The 22,511-nt window shown below is 34.7% G+C and overlaps 1 protein-coding gene across 1 annotated transcript in view; it reads right to left on the bottom strand.

Annotated features, from left to right (window-relative positions):
* ETNK1 (ethanolamine kinase 1) overlaps positions 1-22,511 on the bottom strand; it is a 68,841-nt gene that overhangs the window by 35,570 nt on the left and 10,760 nt on the right. Inside the window, exon 2 of the mRNA XM_060024434.1 lies at positions 9,270-9,529. Within this exon, the coding sequence (XP_059880417.1) occupies positions 9,270-9,529 (260 nt within the window). The remainder of the gene's footprint in view (positions 1-9,269; positions 9,530-22,511) is intronic.

The following is a 22,511-nucleotide window of genomic DNA, read 5'->3' as shown; positions in this document are numbered from 1 at the left end:
ACAGCATAAAAAAGAAAGTGTTAAGAACCATACAGTTCATATCTACTCATAGGTAAACTAAAATAACTAGGGTGCCTTTATCTTATAACATGATTTATTTTTACCATATACAAGATTCAAAATAATATGGCAAGTCAACTCTCACAAGGAGAGGCAAACAAATGTTTAAAGCATAAGTAGGAAAAACACCTAAAATTAATACAGTAATTAAATATTGTGTCCAAAAGGGACTGAGTGTCTGGATATAGGCAGCCTATTTTGAATATACAATGTTTGTGACCAGCAGAACAATACACGACTATAAATGATTTCAAGGCACGTATTAGATATTAATCACTGATGCATTTAAATTACACTGAGTCATTTTAATTTTGAGCTTTTGAAGTCACTGAAGTTAAAGGGCAAAAGGGGCTAAAGTAAAAAGGTAAATGCACAGATAAATAGGTTTTATGAGTTAATTTCTGTGTGTTGTTAACAATACTCTGAATAAACGTTAGGATTTTATGATGTCAGAATCAATATTGATATAACAACAAAATAGTTTGAAGCTGTGTAGTATATTTGTGTCCACACCATCTTTGTATCTGCAGAACCTAGTACAGCAAATGCTAATGGAGGAATAAGCATACCAAATAGAAATAAGAACTAAATTACCACATAGTCCATAGAATAGTAGGTAGAAACATGACTTAACAATAATCTACAAATAAAAGAACTTCAAACTGGCAAATTTTCAAGATGCTAACAATCTAATGTAACGTTCCTCAAAGTACAGTCCTAGGACCTACAACATAGCACCACTTAGGAATTTCTAAGGTTCCACCTCGGATAATCTCTATGGGTAGGCCCCAGCACTGCATTTTAAACAAGATTTCCAGGTGATCCTAATTCACTGTATAATTTGAGAGGCACTAATATAATGCTCCAATTCTGCTTCTGAAGTCACTGAGGCTAAAGGGCAAAAGGGACTAAAGTAAAAAGGTAAGCGGGCAGATAAATAGGTTCAGTGAGTTAATTCCTATAACTGTGTTAACAAGGTCTCTGAACAAACATTAGCTTGGCTATGTACTAAAATCAATCTTTGGAAACTTAAAAAAAAAAAGAAAGAAAGAAAATAATACAGAGGCCTGGGTATTACCCTGAGAAATTAATTGGTTTGGGGTGCAGCCATGGCGTCAAGATATTTTAAAAGCTTCCCAGATGACTAATACACAAAAACCACTTAACTAAGTACACAGGGAATCTAGCATTGTAGTAATCCTTCACCAATCTGTGATTAAATAACACACTTTTATTATATTTTTATACTACAGTGAATATTCTCATCTATCTAGTTTTATTATTTAATAAGAGTCCTGACTTTCCTTTGGAGAAACTTCCATCCCCCTCACTTTTAGTTCACTTTTGGTTCAGTCAGAGCTCATCTCAATCCTAACTCCCTATCCCACCGGCACCACTAACTTTAGGAGCAAAGAGATGACACAGACTTGCCCAGAGCATTCCATCCTTCAGGCCAGAGTGATCGGTTCAGGGCATATTACCCAAGCTAGGCCAAAAAGGTTTGATTCCAAGACTTTGGTTGAAGCTACTGACTTTGGTTGAGGCGATCAGAAAAGGAGGGACACACTCCCCACACTGCAAATTGATTAGATAAACCTGTAACTGCTAAGAATCATAATTGTCACTCCTTAGAAAAGTCTGCCAGAATAAAAAAGGTAACACAACAAAACAGACAGTGATATTCCTAATGGCACTATTAGAGCCCCTGGATCCACCCATGCTTGAACTTAGTATTCTCAGATATATGAATCGACAAATTCCTCCTTCTTTGAGTCAGTCTGAATTTTCAAATTATTATTCTCAATAAGTCCTAATGCATCTCAGAAGTGTTTAGGCATTACTGCAAGTGAGTTTCAGTTCTACTACAAGAAATATTTGATGTTTTGTTTGAAAGGACACAGCATTAAAGAACCAATAGATTGACTAATATTCTTCATCTTTCAGTTTGGATGACTGTAATTCAGCTGACCACATCTCATTTGATGTTTGATGATCTAAAAAATATTTCACAGTAGGGGAAAATGCTCAATGCCTATTAGGAGCAGAAAATTGCTATTGGTCTGACAGTACTTGATGCAACGAAAAAGAGTCTATAGGACATAGCCCTTGCAAATCTTTGATACCCAAAGCTGTAACTGAATTAGCTGTTACCCTACTGATTCTCTCATGTACCCAGGTACAGAAATTGGTGAGTTTCTCTTGTCTTCAGAGTACCACTGGATTTTATTACTGAATTTAAAATAAGTAATAAAATATTTGTAATGCTGTTCTTTAACCCACCTAAATTTTTAAAGAGAAACCTGCTTATATTGTTATTCTGAAGCTTAAAGTTTACATGTAGATCACATTCAGCAAGCTCCTCAGCCTAAAACTGCTGCCAAGTGTAGTGTCTGATGCATTCAATATTTTCTCCTTGTTTTCTACCGTGGAAAATAAGTATGATGAGGTTTCACTGTAATTGAGTAAAATTTGCTTTCGGCCTTTATTTTGATGATTAAGTTAGGATTCTATGGATGCTGAAGTTATGTGAAAGGAGAGACATAGATATATCTGAGAATATCTTTCACCTTTAAGGCACTGCATTCTTGTCTAAAATGGAAAATTTGGCGGATTTGAGAATAAAATATAATTGAGTATGCAACCATGTGAAGAATAAATCTTATTTTGGGGGGAAAAAAAGAATCCTAATGCATTACCAAAATATTAAAATCTGTGATCTTTTTAGGTATGTGTGTTTTGGTCCATACCTCTGAAATTACCAAATAAACATTTTTATATAAATTAAATAATTATTGCTTAAATGATCTTCCCCAAGACCATATACTCTACAAGAATATAGGAAAAAAATCTATTTTCATATCAACCTCTCATAGAGTATTTGCATAAAAAGCTAGGCCCAAATGAACATGTAGTACTTTAAGCATCAGGAACCTTCATGATAATAAAAGTGATAATAAAATCAAAACAAAGGAGAGTACAAATATACACATATATACATGCAAACACACATATACATACATAGATGTGTATGTGTGTGTGACACATATCTATTTGAAGCCACTAAAACCTGGTTTTAAAACTTTAAGGAGGGGAATTGGAACAAAAGGCCTGAAGAAACGTAATCCATGTTACATAAAACTCAAGGGGCAATCTATATCAACAGAACATTATGACCTAGAAATGTTTACTCAACAAATGAGACCAGTGATTCAGAAGAAGGGTCACATATTAGAACAGGTATTTAATACCAGAAAATTTTATTTGCTGTTTTAAAAATAAATAATAATGCCTATTTTTTATAGTTTTACCCCAGAGTTTGTATGAGACCCTGATTTGCAAAACACAAAATGCAGTCTCAGAAGTTGTCCAAATATAAGTTATTTAGCTAGGAGTGACTGGAATGACAATTCTAAGGTAAATACTTCAAAATGGCCACAACTCCAAGGGGTTCTTACACGTTAATGGAATCTGTTGAACATGAATAGCTGCTACAAGAAAAAGCACCTACTAATTTTGATTGTCTTGACTCTTTTGGCAGAAAGGTGGCTAAGTGGAGCTGAGCCAGGATTTGAACTGATCATATGATGCAAAGGCCAAGGCCTTTCCACTATAATATACTGCAGTAACACTGCACAGAATTAGTTGGGTTTTCTTCTGACTTTTCCCTTGTATTTTAAGTCTAAACTTAAGCAAATCATTTCATTTCTCTGAGTCTCAGATTTCTTACAAGGAAAATCAAATTACTGGCGTAATCTTAAAGCTCTCCTTCAAATCTGACGTGATATGCCCCTGAATACCAGAAAAAAATTTACATAAACATTTACTCAATTTGGAGATTTAAGTTCAATAATGACAACAGGAATTTCACATTCATATTCATATACAAAGATCCTGTAGACTAACTTCCCATTTCATACCAATTTCCTACTAGGTTTAATAGAAATGTTAAATATATATAAACTATGGAGTGAAAGGCAAATTTTCCAAATTTGATTTTTATCAAAAATTATCAAATATATTCTCCTTTGAACAAATTTCTGAAATTACAAGTGAAATTATAAAAATTATTTTATATGCAATTTTAAAAACATTTCTGCATAACATGATATAAACCTACTCAAATGGAAAACAAACTAAATTATTAACAACCACCATACAATAGCAAAATTAATATTTGCAAAAAAACTATACCAAAACTTAAGAGCTAATGATTAATATCTTCTAAAGTAAACTATAGATATTTACCTTATCTACAGGTGCACTGTTAAAATAGAATTCGATTATATAAGGGACAAAGTTAATGTTAAATGATAACATCATGCTTACATAATAGGTAAAAATATATTCAGAAGAGTGTTTAAAATGTTTTGTAACATTTTCCTATGTAATTAAAAAAAATAGCAGCAAATAATAATAGTATAGTTGACATTGCTTTATCAATACTACTGATAAATACTATCACTAAGTTATCATACAAGGGGCAAAGACCATGCCTTATTCTTCTATCCTAGCATTCAGCACTAAAAGGAGGTACTTAACAGATATCTGATGAATAAGAATCATCATCTTGGCAACAGACTCAGGATACATTTAGAAACTTACCATAGGATTCTACCACTATTAGAGTTTTTCTCTGGTGGATTAAAATTTATCCTGGATTTTTAAAAATCTCATATAATAAGAACTGTGCCAAAATTAATGCCTAGCTACAGAAAAACAAAATGACCATCCATTTGAAATACTGCCTGTCCTTTAACAAGACATCTTGTCTAATAAGCCTTTTTTGCAAAATCTAGGATTCAAGTCAATTTCTACAGGTCTCAGAACTACCAGTGTATCTTTTCTGTAGCAAAATTAACAAGGAAAGGAAGAAAATCTATTATACAAATATCCTCGTGGAAATAACAAGTATAGTTCAACTGCAAGCATAGCAGCTACATACTTAAAAACTAGGCTTTGCTAAGAGATTTTTAAAATTAAATAAGTCCTACTTACAAGTTCCATACTCATCTAAAATTTTTGATAAATTGGTGTTGAACAAAACACGCAATTTGTGAAGGATGGCTTTGTTAGGAAAATTTATGGTTTTTACTAGTAAATGAATTCACCAAAGTTGCAGAACACAAAATCAACACATAAAATACATTGCAGTTCTACATTATTGATGAACAATCCAAAAAGGAAATTAAGAAAACAATTCCATTTACAATAGCAACAAAAAGAATAAAATACTTAGGAATAAAGTTAACCAATGAGGTAAAAGATTTCTATACTTAAAACTACAAAATGTTCCTGAAAAAAATTAAATACAGAAATAAATGGAAAGACATTCCATGTTTGTGGACTGGAAGACTTAACATTGCTAAGATGTCAATACTACCCAAAGTGATCTTTAAATTCAATACAATCCCTATCAAAATCCCAACATCATTTTTTGCATAAACAGAAAAAAATCCACCCTAAAATTCAAATGTAATTTTAAGGAACCCCAGATAGCTAAAACAAGCTGGAGAAAGAAGAATAAAGTTGGAAGTCTCACACTTCCTGATTTCAAAACTTATTACAAAGCTACAGTTATCAGAACAGAGCAGCACTTGCATAGCCTCAGACATACAGACAAATGGAATAGACAGCTCCAAAATAAACCCTCCAATTTATGATCAAATGATTTTCAATAAGGATGCCAAAACCATTCAATGGCAAAGGATAGTCTTTTCCACAGCTGGTGCTGGAAAAACAGGATATCCACATGTAAAAGAAAGACGTTCCTTAATCCTTTCCTTAAATCATACATAAAAATTAACTCAAAGTGGATCAAAAATCTAAATGTAAGAGCTAAAAAAACTATAAAACCCTTAGAAGAAAACATAGGAGAAAAGCTTCATGACACAGAACTTGGTAACAATTTCTTGGATATGACACCAATAGCACAGACAATAAAAGTAAAAACAGATAAACTGGACTACATACATCAAAATTTAGAACTGTGCATCAACGGACAAAATCAACAGAGTGAAAAGGCAACCCATGGAATTAAGTATTTGAAGTCTGAAGTCATATATGTGATAAGGAGTTAATATCCAGAATACATAAAGTACTCTTACATCTAGACAACAAAAAAAAAGTCCCATTAGAAAATTGGAAGAGGACTTGAAATGACATTTCCCCCAAGAAGATACACAAATGGCCGAGAAGCATAAGAAAAGACGCTAAACGTGACTAATCATTAGGGAAATAGAAATCAAAACCACAATGAGATACCACCTCCTTGCAATTAGGATGGCTACTATCAAAAAAACAAAATAATAAGTGTTGGCAAGGACTTGGAGAAACTGGAACCCTTGTGCACTGTTGGTGGGAATGTAAATTGGTGCAGCCACTATGGGAAACAGTAAGGCAGTTCCTAAAAATATTAAAAATAGAATGACCATATGATCCAGCAATTCCACTTCTGATTATATACCCAAAGGAATTGAAAACAGGGTCTCAAAAAGATATTTGCACACCCATGTTCATAACAGTATTATTCACAACAGTGAAAAAGTATCAACAGAAGTGACCCAAATGTCCATCCATGGATTAATGAGTAAACAAAACATGGCCTACATATAAAATGGAATATTACTCAGCCTTAAAAAGGAAGGAAATTCTGACACGCTACAACGTGGATGAACCCTGAAGACATTATGCTAAGTGAAATAAGCCAGTCACAAAAAGACAAAAAGGTATGATTCCACTTACATAAGGTACCTAGAGCAGTCAAATTCATGCAGACAGAAAGTAAGATCGTTGCCAAGGCTGGGGGTAGGGGAGAATGGGAAGTTGTTGTTCAATGGATATAAAATTTTAGTTTTGCAAGACGAAAAGAACTGTGGAGACTGGCTGCACAGCAATGTGAATGTACTTAACACTATGGAACTGTATACTTAAAAAATGATTAAGATGGGAAATTTTGTTATGTGTATTTTATCACAATTAAAAATAAAAAATGTTAACTAAATTAATTAAATGGTCATAAGAAAGAATACAGTTCTTAAAAAGAACTGTATTAGAGCAATTCAATTGTTTTCTATTAGTAAATTTTATGTACAACAGAGAAAAAACTAGGTAATAAAAAACTAAGATTTCTGATTTTCACTATCATAGATTGGTCCTTCTACCTAGTCTCAGTAAGATAAGGTTTTACTGCACTAACATCAAGGCAAATGCTACTTTAAATTCTATACTCAATAAAGCCAAATGTTTGAAAATCTCAAGGCTGCAGAGAATCTCCTCAAACACCCACTAATACTCACTAATTGCTCCTCTCTTGGAAGCTTTTTAAAAATTATAATAACAGGCATTTTTTTGAAACTGGGAAAAAAAAAATCCCTAATCCTACCATCCCAACAGAATTTATTTCTTTTTTACAAACTCCCTTTGAGTTTTCACATAAGCAAATTATTTCCTTATTGTAGCCACAGTTCAACTAGTAAGCTGATATTTTTCCTCTTAGTCCTGCATCAGACATCTTGTATGTTTCAGACAATATGGGTTGTTATGACACAATCAAGCATATGACTTTCTTTTATGACTTACTATATAATGTCCTATTAATTTCCGAAAGACAACATTACCAATTTTACTTGCAACTCACAGTGTATCAGTTCCACTACAATACCCTCAGCACTGGAAGTTGGTGTTTTTTAGTTATGCTTCTTGATAAGTGAGCAATAACTCATTTTAAATTGCATTTCTCCCATTATGTCTGTTGCTGAGTGGCTTTAATTATACTTCAGCCAGTATTTCCAGCAAGAGGCAAGTTTTAGAGAAATACTTGATAAGAAAATTCCTAAACACCTTAATTTGAATTAAAAAAATTTTGAAGATCTCTGCAATACTTGATTGCTACACAAAAGTTCAAATTAAAAATATCATGATAAACTTCCATAAGTTGAATTACTAGTTAAGCATTAGCTTGATGCTATTCGTCTTTACCTATCATCTCCCTCAGACTCCTCCATGCTCTGCCTCATCCTTTAAAATCCAATTCAAATGTTACCTCAGTTAAACACTGCCTAATTTCCCAACTATACCACAGTAAATTATTTGTACTTTTTTTGAAAACCTTTTCTGTTCCTCTGTGTATACTATTTACCTTATTTTTTCCCCAAGGTTATTATCTGTCACAGACTGTAAATTACTAGTAGAGCAGCTGACTGAATCATTTTTCCTCCCCTAGACTACATTAAACATAAATACATTCCAATGCCTTTTATATTCAAAGTAGATACTCTTTATTATAATCATAATATAGGCAAGTAGCTATGTCTGAAGAAGCCAAAGCAAGAGAATACTGTGAACTTTGATCTATGGCTCAAGACCCTTTCAGGAAGTTTGTGAGGTTAAAACTATTTTCATAAAGTATTATTTACCTTTTTCACTCTCATTTTCTAACAAGTGTACAGTACAGTTTTGAGAAGCTACGTGAAGTGGTGTGATGATATCATCATGTTGACCGACAGCTAAAAGGACATGCACTTGATAATCTTTCATTCTAAAAACTTTGTGTTCTAATTTCTAACATAGTAAACGCTGATAAATATAATTCACATAAACAAAAGCTCTTTGGGTCCTCAATAACCTTTTAAGAGTTGTAAAAGGGTCTTGAGACCGAAATGTTTGAGCACTTTTGATTTAAACTATCAATGAACTTGCTGTTTTCAAATCAAGCCCAAAAGAAAATTTTAGCAATTTTAGAAAAATGATCAAGCATATGCAAGACATTATTCTTATAGAAAACATAATACTTTGAATTAAATAATTTTTAAGTTTAAAAAGTAACAAAGGCGTGTTAACAGAATTAAGACTCATAGTAAGCAAGAACTCTGAAGCTATGAGCAGCTGAGTAACGAAACTTAGTAATAAGAAATGTGTAATGCTTTGATTCAAGCACTACTTTAAAAAATTGAGAAGCCTTGACCTTCTGCGAAAGGCTAATCCAAAACCTCTCGCAGTCCTTTCTTTTGCAAAGAGTTAACTATGAGAATTCAGAAAAAAGGAATGTTTTTTCTTTAGCAAAAATAAAACAAAACCCGAACAAAAGAAAGTTTCTAAATTAACCAAATAGTTGCCTAAAGAAAGAAAAGGCAGTTTTAAAAAACATTTCCTTAGTGCACTTAATACTCTTATTTTTCAAAAGGACAAATTATTTAGGAAAAGAAATGTACCTGAAAATGGCAGGGTTGCAGACATGCTTTGGATCCAATGCTTCTCCCTGTATAAATTCATAGCACAGTCCATTATTGAAGGTACAGTAGAGTTGTGGTGCACAGCCGTGAGCCTGCAACACTCGGAAACTCTTCACTTCCTCATCTCGATCAACTAACAACTCAGTCTTATTGCCATAAATTCGCACCAGGACTACATCCTCCATTGTATTACCCACGTAACAGCCAATAAGTTTGTTTGTGATTCCATCTGTGAAAAGCTGCCCAAAAAAAAAGAAAAAATGGGGGAAAAACAATTATTTACTTTTAATGAAGGAATAGGAGATAACTTGAAAATCATTAAATACTAATTGAAAGAAAATATCTACTTAATATAACTTTTGAATACAATTTTGCCTAACATGTCTATAATTTTAATTGTAGATTTAAACAAAACAGAATACCACTGTTTACTATGTTGTGTTGTACAACAAACACGTTCTCTCTCCTATATCTAAATAGATTGGAAAGTCTCTGAAGACAGGGAAAGTGGCTCTCTTGCTAGCATAGTATATGATATAAAAAAGTCTTTAATAATGTTCATAAGTTTAAATATACAAATATAATATACCATAATTTATATTATGGTAAATCTCCAATTTATAAAAAACTCAACTTTAAATGTTATTTCCAAAGATTACTTAACATAATATGTATAAAAAATTGTTTTAAGTATTCGGGTTATAATAATTTAAACTTGAATGCTACAGCTAAAAAAAAAAAAAGAAGCACAACCTTAATTAGAGGAAGATAGAGATTTCTCAGGTATTTTCTAAAAGGGAGTTTGAGGACTCTTCAAGAGTCTTAAGTACTTAAAGTCCTTTTTAGATTTGAGTACAATGGTATATTAAAAAGTAAACAGATGATTAGCAATATTAGTTCTCTAAGTCTATTCAAAATTGTAGCTTTCATTTTCCTCTACACTACTTTGACACTAAAACTAATTTTCTATTTACCCAATTATAACTCAGAGCTTTTGGAGGCTCTCAGTGGAATAAAGGGATAAAAGGTAAAAGTGAAAGTAAGCATTAAGGACATTTTTCCAAAGACAGCTGGGAAAGAACAGGAATAATGGACAAAGAATAAGTTTTAAATGTATACACATTAAACTAATGCCTGAGAAAGAAGGTAAACGTTTCTGTTTTGATAAGATTGTTGTAATGATAAATGACATCTGAAAAGGCTTTAGATCTTAAGCTGAAATTTGAAAGAAAATATTTATGTATCCTTATTCACCTTTGAATATCTATGTTTTTTGGGTATGCAGAGACATACAAACTTTGCTTTCCACGTAGATTTCAAAAAGATGGTATGTAGGGAGACACTGACAAGAAGCATATGTCCTTAAACTAAATTCCATCATTTTATTAAAATCTATGTTGAAAGCATGTTGTTTCCTATTAAAATGCCATAACAACTCACACATATTATTCTGTAACTCCTCCACATGTCATGTAGAGATGAAGTATTTCAATTATTGTAATGAAGTTTGAGAAGCTAACATTCTGAAATGCTTGTAATGAAAGACATTCTACACTCCTCAAAAGCCAGGAGTGAAATCTATGTTTTCTACATCCTCCTAACAAATAGTAAGGACTTAATACTTAAACACTAGCTTGTCTTCTTGATCTAGCTTATAACAAATTCATTCTTTCACTCTTGCCTATAATAATAAATTTCTTTAATTGTGCACGCTATATTGTACATTTATGTGTACATGCAGAAACGTACATACAAAGACATATGCACTTAAAAAGGCTAGAAATGGATAACATTACGGGATAAGATTATTGAATACTATATAGACATTTATAAGTATAACATAGAGTCACAACTCCAATGACACTAACCCTAACATACTCTGTTGCACAAAACAGCCACATATTTGCAATGAAATGATAGTCACAATAAACCCCTGGAGCAAAAAAATAAATATATGAATAACTTCATTTACAAAAGTAGTTTATGTATAAATAAGGACAAAAATGTCTGCAGAGATAGCCAATAAAATATTAGGTAGTTTAAATCTTGTCTCCTGTTTTCTTATTTCTCTCTAAGTAGTTTAAACTTTTCTCGTTTGGCTTATATATGTTTTCTCACTTCTTTTTTTTTTCCCGTAATCAATCTAGTTTACATGTGAAAAAATTAAAATAGTGAGAAAAACGAAAGGGGCTAGGAACTGACATGGCACGTACAGCAAGGCCTGGAGATTCTGCTGAACATAAGCAATTTCATAGAACATCAATATCAGATGAGGCCACTCTGTGACCATAATGCATCAAGACAAAAACAAAGTCACTCTGTAATCATGTCTGAACAAAGACAAAATTATGCATTTTTTCCAAACCACAAAAATGACCAAGCACTCCCCTATTCTGGCTAATGTGAGGGACTGCCGTTCCTTTTCCAGGAACAGCTTTGGTCCTGCTTCATTCCTCCAGTCCTCTAGGTAAGATAAATTACCCACACAGTCGTAGACTTGCCCCACTTCCTTCCTGACAACACCCAAATCCAGAGGAAAGCCTTGCTTCCTTGAACCCTCTCCCAAATCACCAAATTCAAATCTTATACGAAGTCCTTTCTAACACCCACATACTGAGAGCCCCACCATTCCCCATGGAATAAGTCTTCCTTAAGGAAGGAGTAATAAACCCAATTTGTTCGGCTTATCCTAATGATCTCTTGATGGAGATTTCTGACTTTAAAGATGTATGGACAGTGCTTTTTGCTCTTGGATGGTTCCCACCTCATATATAAACCAACAATTAATTCAAGGTGCTTCAGCCTTCTGAAACACACATTTAAAAACATACTAGGCATATGCTAGGTATGTGTACTATACTAGATATATACTAGAAATATAAAATTCCACCTCAATGGAGGGGGGACAAAACTACTACAAATCTCATGGAGCTCCTTTTCACATGGTTTATCCTGCACTGTTTGTCAAGCATTTAAGATAATACCAGTTCAGAGGATGAGCTACAGAGCAACACTGCTTGACTATAAATTCTAGCTGTGTCATCTGTAAGCTGAGTGACTTTAGGCAAGTCACTTACCTGTATGTGCTTCATTCATCTCATGTTTAATATCAGCACATTAGAATCTGCTTTATAGGTTTTTATGAGAATGACTTAATATACACAAAAGCACAACAGTTCCTGACACAAACTAAGCTCTTATCAAATATGTAGATAACTACATATTTAAATTTGAACACAAGACAGAAAAATAATTCATGATGAGATCATAAAAGTTAATAATTAAGACAACATCTATGTTATAGATTAACCCTAGATTGTATGCTGCTGCACTGGTACCACCTAGCAAACCTTGAAAGCAAGACCCAAAGATGCAAACTATTCCCAAAGAACTACAAAAACTATCGAGTGCCTAACAAGGTAAAATTCACAATGTCTAATATCCAATTAAAGATTATTCGGCATGGGGAAATCCCTGGCGGTCCAGCAGTTAGGACTCTGCGCTCTCATTGCCAAGGGCGCAGTTTCAGTCCCTGCTCGGGGAACTAAGATCTCACAAGCTGGGTGAGGCGGCCAAAAAGAAAAAGATTATCAGGCATGCAAAAAGGGCAGAAAAATACAACCCACAATGGAGGGTGAGAGGGGGGTCAATTAATTGAAACCAACCAGAACTGACACAGATGTTAGAATTAGCAGGTGTTAAAACTGTATTCCAAGAAAAAAGTGTGTTGTATTCTTACAACAAAAAATTAAGCAGAGTCACTGAAGACATAAAAAAGACCCAAATTAAACTTCTCAAGATGTCTGAAGGGAAAACACACTTAGATGGGATTTAACACTAGGTTAGGTAGTAGAAAAAACAATTTAGCAAATTTGAAGACATAGGAATAGAAACTATGCAAAACAAAATACAGAGGGAAACATGAATTATCAAAGAGAGAGAGAGAAGAGCATCCATTAGCTGAGAGACTACATATAAAATTTGAGTCCTCAAAGAAAGGGAAAAAGAGAACAGAAACATTTTTAAAGAAATGACAGTCAAAAGTTTTCCAAATTTGATGAAAACCTATAAACTCAAGATCCAAGAAGCTCAACAAGCCCAAGCCAAAGAAACATGAAGAAAACTACACCAAGGCACCTCATAATAAAATTGCTTAAAACCAGAGATAAATCATTTAATGGTACCAATTCATTTTAATCTTCCATTCACTCAGGCACATTTCAGTCACCTTGACCCCTCCCTCTCCATCCCCCACATAAAATATTTTCTTCCTAGGTAATTCTTAAATCCACTCCTGTTTCTCCATCCCCTTGTCAATCTCCTATCTGCAGTATTTTAATAACCTCATTGGTCTCTCTTACGCCAGTATAACCACCTTCCCACCTTCCAAAAAAATTCACTCACTAACTGCCACCAAAATAATCCATCTAAAATACAAACATGAACATGATGACTGGCAATCTTCAACTGACTCCACACTGTTTAGAGGATAAAGTTTAAGTTCCTTAGGGTGTACAAGTTCCACAATACCTCCCAAGTTATCTAGTGATCTACCTGACAAATTCACCCTTCTTTTCCTTTGCCTCACTAACTTCTAACTTCCTTCAAAATTCCAACACAGGAGTTATAACCTCCAGGAGACAATTCCTAAACTCAGATAAGACATAAATACTTCTCAGTGCTTGCTAGTGACCTATATATAGCATTACTAAAATGCACTGTAGGAACTTCCCTGGCGGTCCTGTGGTTAAGACTCCACAGTCCTAATGCAGGGGGCACAGGTTCAATCCCTGGTCGAGAAACTAAGATCCCACATGTTGCACAGCACAGCCAAAAACAAAAACAATGTACTGTAATTTCTTAATTATATTTGCCACTCCATATTTACTGTGAGTTCCTCTGAGATTTGGAACACACAGAAAGAAGAAAAAATAAAGGTGAAAAACAGGAATATAAAAGATGTGTCAAAGAGGAAAAAAAAGTATGATGGTACAGTGAAAAACTCAACCATATAAGTAGTTACATTAAATGTAAAAGAACTAAATAATCCAATTAAAAAACTAAGTATGGGGCTTCCCTGGTGGCACAGTGGTTGAGAGCCCACCTGCCGATGCAGGGGACACGGGTTCGTGCCCCGATCCGGGAAGATCCCACATGCCGCAGAGCAGCTGGGCCCGTGGGCCATGGCCGCTGAGCCTGCGCATCTGGAGCCTTTGCTCCACAAGGGGAGAGGCCACAGCAGTGAGAGGCCCACGTACCGCAAGAAAAAAAGAAAAGTTACAGAAGAAGGAGCAAAGCAAAAATCTACGACACCAAATAAATGAAGATGAGATAAGCAAGCTACCTGAAAAAAATTCAGAGTAACGGTAGTAAAGATGATCCAAAATCTCGGAAATAAAATGGAGAAAATAAAACATTTAACAAGGATCTAGGAGAACTGAAGAGCAAAGAAACAGTGATGAACAACATAATAACTGAAATTAAAAATACTCTAGAAGGAATCAATAGCAGAATTACTTGAGGCAGAGGAACAGATAAGTGAGCTGGATGATAAAATGATGGAGATAACTGCCAGGGAGCAGAATAAAGAAAAAAGAACAGAAAGAATTGAGGACAGTCTCAGAGACATCTGGGACAATATTAAACGGACCAACATTCAAATTATAGGGGTCCCATAAGAAGAAGATAAAAAGAAAGGGTCTGAGAAAATATTTGAAGAGATTATAGTCAAAAACATCCCTAACATGGGAAAGGAAATAGTCAATCAAGTCCAGGAAGCACAGAGAGTCCCATATAGGATAAATCCAAAGAGAAACATGCCGAGACACGTATTAATCAAACTATCAAAAATTAAATACAAAGAAAAAATATTAAAAGCAGCAAGGGAAAAGTAACAAATAACATACAAGCGAATCCTCGTAATTTCTCTAAGCGGGAAACACAAAAGAAGAAAAAGACCCACAAAAACAAACCCAAATCAACTAAGAAAATGGTAATAGGAACATATATATTGATAATCACCTTGAATGTAAATGGATTAAATGCTCCAACCAAAAGACACAGACTGGCTGAACGGATACAAAAACAAGACTCGTATATATGCCGTCTACAATAAACCCCCTTCAGACCTAGGGACACATACAGACTGAAAGTGAGAGGATGGAAAAAGATATTCCATGCAAATAGAAACCACAAGAAAGGTGGAGTAGCAATACTCATATCAGATAAAATAGACCTTAAAATAAAGACAGTTACAAGAGATAAAGAAGGACACTACATAATGATCAAGGGATCAATCCAAGAAGAAAACATAACAATTATAAATATTTATGCACCCAACATAGAAGCACCTCAATGTATAAGGCAAATGCTAACAGTCATAAAAGGAAAAATCGACAGTAACACAATAATAGTGGGGGACTCTAATACCTCACTACACACCAATAGAAAGATCATCCAGACAGAAAATAAATAAGGAAACACAAGCTTTAAATGACACAACAGACTAGATAGACTTAATTGATATTTTTAGGACATTCCACCCGAAGGCAGAAGTACACCTTCTTCTCAAGTGCACACAGTACATTCTCCAGAATAGATCACACCTTGGGTCACAAATCAAGCCTTGGAAAATGTAAGAAAACTGAAATCGTATCAAGCATCTTTTCTGAACACAATGCTATGAGATTAGAAATCAATTACAGGAAATAAACAGTAAAAGCCACAAACACACGGAGGCTAAACAGTGTGCTGCTAAATAACCAAGATCACTGAAGAAATCAAAGAGGAAATCAAAAAATACCTATAAACAAATAACAATGAAAACAAAACGATCTAATACCTATGGGACATAGCAAAAGCAGTTCCAAGAGGGAAGTTCACAACAATTCAAGCTCACTACAAAAAACAAGAAAAATCTCAAATAAACAATCTAACCTTACACCTAAAGCAAGTAGAAAAAGAAGAACAAACAAAACCCAAAGTTAGTAGAAGGAAAGAAACCACAAAGATCAGAGCAGAAATAAATGAAATGGAAACAAAGAAAACAATAGCAAAGATCAATAAAACTAAAAGCTGGTTCCCTGAGAAGATAAACAAAATTGATAAACCTTTGGCCAGACTCATCAAGAAAAAAGGAGAGAGGACTCAAATCAATAAAATTAGAAATGAAAAAGGAGAGATTACAACTGACACCACAGAAATACAAAGGATCATAAGAGACTACTACAAGCAACTATATGCCAATAAAATGGACAACCCAAAAGAAATGATCAAATTCTTGGAAAAGTACAAACTTCCAAGACTGAACCAGGAGGAATTAGAAAATATAAACAGACCAATCACAGTTAATTAAATTGAAACTGTAATTTAAAATCTTCCAGCAAACATAAGTCCAGGACCAGATGGTTTCACAGGAGAATTTTATCAAACATTTAGAGAAGAGTTAACCCCATCCTTCTCAAACTCTTGCAAAAAAAAAAAAATTGCGGAGGAAAAAAAAAAAAAAATTGTGGAGGGAGGAACACTCCCAAACTCCTTCTATGAGGCCATAATCACCCTGATATCAAAACCAGACAAAGATATCACACACACAAAAAAGATTACAGGCCAAAATCACTGATGAACATAGACGTAAAAATCCTCAACAAAATACTAGCAAACAGAATCCAACAACACATTTAAAGGATCATACACCATGATCAAGTGGGATTTATCCCAGGGATGTAAGGATTCCTCCATATATGCAAAACAATCAATGTGATACACCATATTAACAAATTAAAGAATAAAAACCACATGATCATCTCAATAGATGCAGAAAAAGCTTTTGACAAAATTCAACACCCATTTATGATAAAAACTCTCCAGAAAGTGGGTATAGAGGGAAGCTACCTCAAAATAATAAAAGTCATATATGACAAACCCACAGCAAACATCATTCTCAATGGTGAAACACTGAAAGCATTTCCTCTAAGATTAGGAACAAGACAAGGATGCCCACTCTTGCCACTATTATTCAACACACTATTGGAAGTCGTAGCCACAGCAATCAGAAAAGAAAAAGAAACAAAAGGAATACAAATGGGAAAAGAAGAATTAAAACTGTCACTGTTTGCAGATGACATGATACTATACATAGAAAATCCTAAAGATGCCACCTGAAAACTACTAGTACTAATCAATGAATTTTAAGGTTGCAGGATACAAAATTAATGCACAGAAATCTCTTGTATTCCTATACACTAACAATGAAAGATCAGAAAGAGAAATTAAGGAAACAATCCCATTTACCATCACAACAAAAAAGAATCAAATACCTAAGAATAAATCTACCTAAGGAAGCAAAAGACCTGTACTCAGAAAACTATAAAACATTGCTGAAAGAAATCAAAAATAACATAAACAGATGGAGAGATATACCATGCTCCTGGACTGGAAGAATCAATATTGTGAAAATGACTCTACTACCCAAAGCAATCTGCAGATTCAATGCAATCCCTATCAAATTACCAATGGCAGTTTTCACAGAACTAGAACAAGAAATTTTACAATTTGTATGGAAACACAAAAGACCCCGAATAGCCAAAGCAACCTTAAGAAAGAAAAACATAGCTGGAGGAATCAGGCTCCCTGACTTCAGACTATACTACAAAGCTACAGTAATCAAGACAGTATGGTATTCGCACAAACACAGAAATATAGATCAATGGAACAGGACAGAAAGCCCAGAGATAAACCCACACACATACGGTCACCTCATCTTTGACAAAGGAGGCAGGAATATACAATGGAGAAAAGACAGACTCTTCAATAAGTGGTGCTGGAAAAAATGGACACCTACACATAAAAGAATGAAATTAAAACACCCCCTAACACCATACACAACAATAAACTCAAAGTGGATTAAGGACCTAAATGTAAGGCCAGACACTATAAAACTCTTAGAGGAAAACACAGGCAGAACAATCTATGACATAAATCACAGCAAGATCCTTTTGATCCACCTCCTAGAGTAAGGGAAATAAAAACAAAAATAAACAAATGGGACCTAATGAAACTTAAAAGCTTTTGCACAGCAAAGGAAAGCATAAACAAGTGAAAAGACAACCCTCAGAATGGGAGAAAATATTTGCAAATGAAGCAACTGACAAAGGATTAATCTCCAAAATATACAAGAAGCTCATGTAGCTCAATATCAAAAAACAAACCCAATCCAAAAATGGGTGGAAGACCTAAATAGACGTTTCTCCAAAGAAGACACAGATGGCCAACAAATACATGAAAAGATGCTCAACATCACTAATCATTAGAGAAATGCAAATCAAAACTACAGTAAGGTATCACCTCACACTGGTTAGAATGGCCATCATCAAAAAATCTACAAACAGGGCTTCCCGGGTGGTGCAGTGGTTGAGAGTCCGCTTGCCGATGCGGGGGACGCGGGTTCGTGCCCCGGTCCAGGATGATCCCGCGTGCCGCAGAGCCGCTGGGCCCGTAAGCCATGGCCACTGAGCCTGCGCGTCCGGAGCCTGTGCTCCGCGGTGGGAGAGACCGCAGCAGTGAGAGGCCCGCGAACCGCAAAAAAAAAAAAAAAAAAAAAAAAAAAATCTACAAACAATAAATGCTGGAGAAGGTGTGGAGAAAAGGGAACCCTCCTGCACTGTTGGTGGGAATGTAAACTGATACAGCCACTATGGAGAACAGTATGGAGGTTCCTTAAGAAACTAAAAATAGAACTACCATATGACCCAGCAATCCCACTACTGGGCATACACCCTGAGAAAACCATAATTCAAAAATAGACATGTACCACAATATTCATTGCAGCAGTATTTATAATAGCCAGGACATGAAAACAACCTAGATGTCCATCAGCAGATGAATGGATAAAGAAGATGTGGCACATATATACAATAGAATATCAACCATAAAAAGGAACGAAATTGAGTTATTTGTAGTGGAGTGGATGGACCTAGAATCTGTCATACAGAGTGAAGTAAGTCAGAAAGAGAAAAACGAATTATCGTATGCTAACTCATATATATGGAATTTTAAAAAGTAGTACTGACGAACATAGTGGCAGGGCAGGAATAAAGAGGCAGACGTAGAGAACGGACTTGAGGGCATGGGTAGGGGAAGGGGAAGCTGGGATGAAGTGAGACAGTAGCACTGACATATACGCTACCAAATGTAAGGCTAGTGGGAAGCTGCTGCATGGCACAGAGAGATCAGCTTGGTGCTTTGTGACGATAGAGGGATGGGATAGGGAGGGTGGGAGGAAGGCTCAAGAGGAAGGGGCTATGGGGATATATGCATACATATAGCTGATTCACTTTGTTGTACAGAAACTAACACAACACTGTAAAGCATTTATACTCCAATAAAGATGTGGGGGAAAAAAAGACATGACAACAACAGAAGTAGGAATAGGAAAGCAAAAAACAAAACTGTCATTATTTGCAGAAACAGAGAATGCACAAAGTATCTAAATTAAAAGAAATAATTAGAACGTGTGAAAAATTCAATGTATTAACATTATCAATTGAATTTCTCTATACCAACAGCAAACCTTTTTTTAAAATGATATTCTTTAAATAATATCAGAAAGCATCAAATTTCTGGGGGGAAAATGATGTGAAAAATGCAAGATCTCTACATTGAAAACTTCAAAAGTTTGAGAGAAACTAAATAAATAAATGGGATATACCATATTTATAGATTCTAAGACTCAATATTGTTAATGAATTCACTTCTCCTCAAATATCTATAGATTCCACAAAAATATCAATCAAAATGTCATCTAGTTTCTTTTGAGGAAATTGAAAAGCTGAGTCTACAATTTACATGGCAATTTAAAAAGCCAAGAACAGTCAAGGCAATTTTAAAGAAGAAAAAAAAAAAAGCTAGTGTCTCATACCAAGGATTATAGTAACTATACCATACCAAGACCTAGAAGCAAAACCTGAGAGTAGTCAAGACACTGTGATACTGGTACAATAATAGACAAAACAGACTAAAGGAACAGAATTCATAAAGAGACCCACATACAGTGCCACCTGGTTTATGACAAAGGTAACACTATAATGGTGGAAAAATGGTGGTTTCAGGAAACACTATAATGGGGAGAAAATGGTCTTTTCAATAAGTGATACTGGATCACTGGATACTGAGAGCCATTCGGAAGAAAAATGAGTCATGACCTCCTCCACCTTCACCATAAACAATTTCAGATCAAAATGTAAAATAGCAAAACAATAAAGTTTCTATAAAACATAGAGGAATATCTTCAGGACTTTGGCATAGGAAGAGATCAAGACACAAAACATGCTACCCATAAAGAAAATATTGAAAAACTGGTGTTAAGACTATCAAAAGACACTATTAAGAGTGAAAATACAAGCCACCAACTGGCAGAAAACATTTATAATACATTTCTTTAAAAAAAGGACTCGGGGGCTTACCTGGTGGCTCAGTGGTTGAGAGTCCGCCTGCCAATGCAGGGGACACGGGTTCGTGCCCCAGTCTGGGAAGATCCCAACATGCCGCGGAGCAGCTGGGTCCGTGAGCCATGGCCGCTGAGCCTGCGCGTCCGCACCCTGTGCTCCACAGCGGGAGAGGCCACAACTGTGAGAGGCACGCGTACCGCAAAAAAAAAAAAAAAAAAAAAAAAAAAAAGGGACTCGGGAATTCCCTGGCGGCCCAGTGGTTAGGACTCCGCGCTTCCACGGCTGGGGAGCCTGGGTTCAATCCTTACTAAGATACTGCAAAGCCGTGCAGCGTGGCCAAAAAAAATTAAAAAGAACTCAAATATAGAATATGTAAAGAACATCTACAAATCATTAGGAAAAAAATAATCCAGGAGAAAAATTAGCCAAAAAAACTTGAACAGGCATCTCAAAATAGAAGACATTCAAATATCCGACCCACAGAAAAAAGAGGCACTAGTTATTAAGAGAATGCAAATCAAACCCATAATAAGATACCCTTAATGCCTACCCGAATGATAACAATGAAGACAGATAATAACAATTGTTGGTAAAAATGCAGCACCCCTGAAACACTCATACAGTATTGCCATTAGGGGTATAAATTGACACAACCACTTTGGAAAACTTAAAGTATCTACTAAAGCTAAAAATACATACCAGATGATCCAGCAAGTCTACTTCTAAGTATCCGCCTAACAGAAACAGATATTCACACTCATCAAAAAACATACAGCTATGTTCACAGCAGCATAATTTGTAATAGCCAAAAACCGAAAACAACCCAAGTGTCCACCAACAGAAGATAAATAAACTGAGGTATATTCTTACAATGAGAATAAGAAAGAACTAACTATATATACAGAAATAAATCTCATAACTTTAGCATATGCCACCCCCCCAAAAAAAAGTATATACCATACGATTCCATTAAAAAAAATTCATAGAGAAGGAAAGCTACGATATAAAATCAGGATAGGAGTAACACTTGCTTGGGGAGAGTTGATGGATAGTGACTCCAAAAGAGTGTAAGAGAGGATTCTGGGGTACCATTTCCCAAATCTGTTTCCTGACTTGGATACTTATTACATGGGTGTGGTTGCTTTGTAGGAAAATTCATCAGGTTCTACACTTAAGATTTGTGCACTTTTTATTATGTATATCACACATCAACAACAAATTTAACTAGAAAAGAGTTAATGTAATATTCAGATCAGAAAAAATGTACTGCCAGTTAATCTTTTGATTACCTTCAACTCACAGTAACCCTAGAGAAAATTTCCTAAAACGATAAGGTTTTTAAAACTGAAAATAAATGCATAGGTACTTTAGTACTTTGGTTTAAATTTAATTAATTTTAATTTACTATCTTAAAGAGGAGATACAGATATACATACAGATACATATCCTCTCATATATATATAAAATAAAATAAAATTTCTTTCATGTATTACATTTTCAACAGAGATGATATCACCACCAAAGGAGCAAAAGTTGGTTACTGAGGGAAGAAAAAAATCTAGAGATGTTACAATGGTTTGTGGCTCTCTAAAGCTCGACCCTACCTGCAAAATCCTATTCTTTAGTATTTAATTTCTCCTGTTAGGTAAAAATTAACATAATTTAACCTTCTCTTCAGAGAGTAATTACTAAAACGTTGAGAAAGAGTGGAACATAGAACACAGAGATATTCAATAAATGTTTGCTTTTATATATATAGACTGAATGATCGATT

The sequence above is a fragment of the Delphinus delphis genome, chromosome 11, assembly GCF_949987515.2.
Source record: "Delphinus delphis chromosome 11, mDelDel1.2, whole genome shotgun sequence".
In the NCBI taxonomy this organism is placed as follows: Eukaryota; Metazoa; Chordata; class Mammalia; order Artiodactyla; family Delphinidae; genus Delphinus; species Delphinus delphis.
This window is presented reverse-complemented; position numbering and strand designations above follow the sequence as displayed.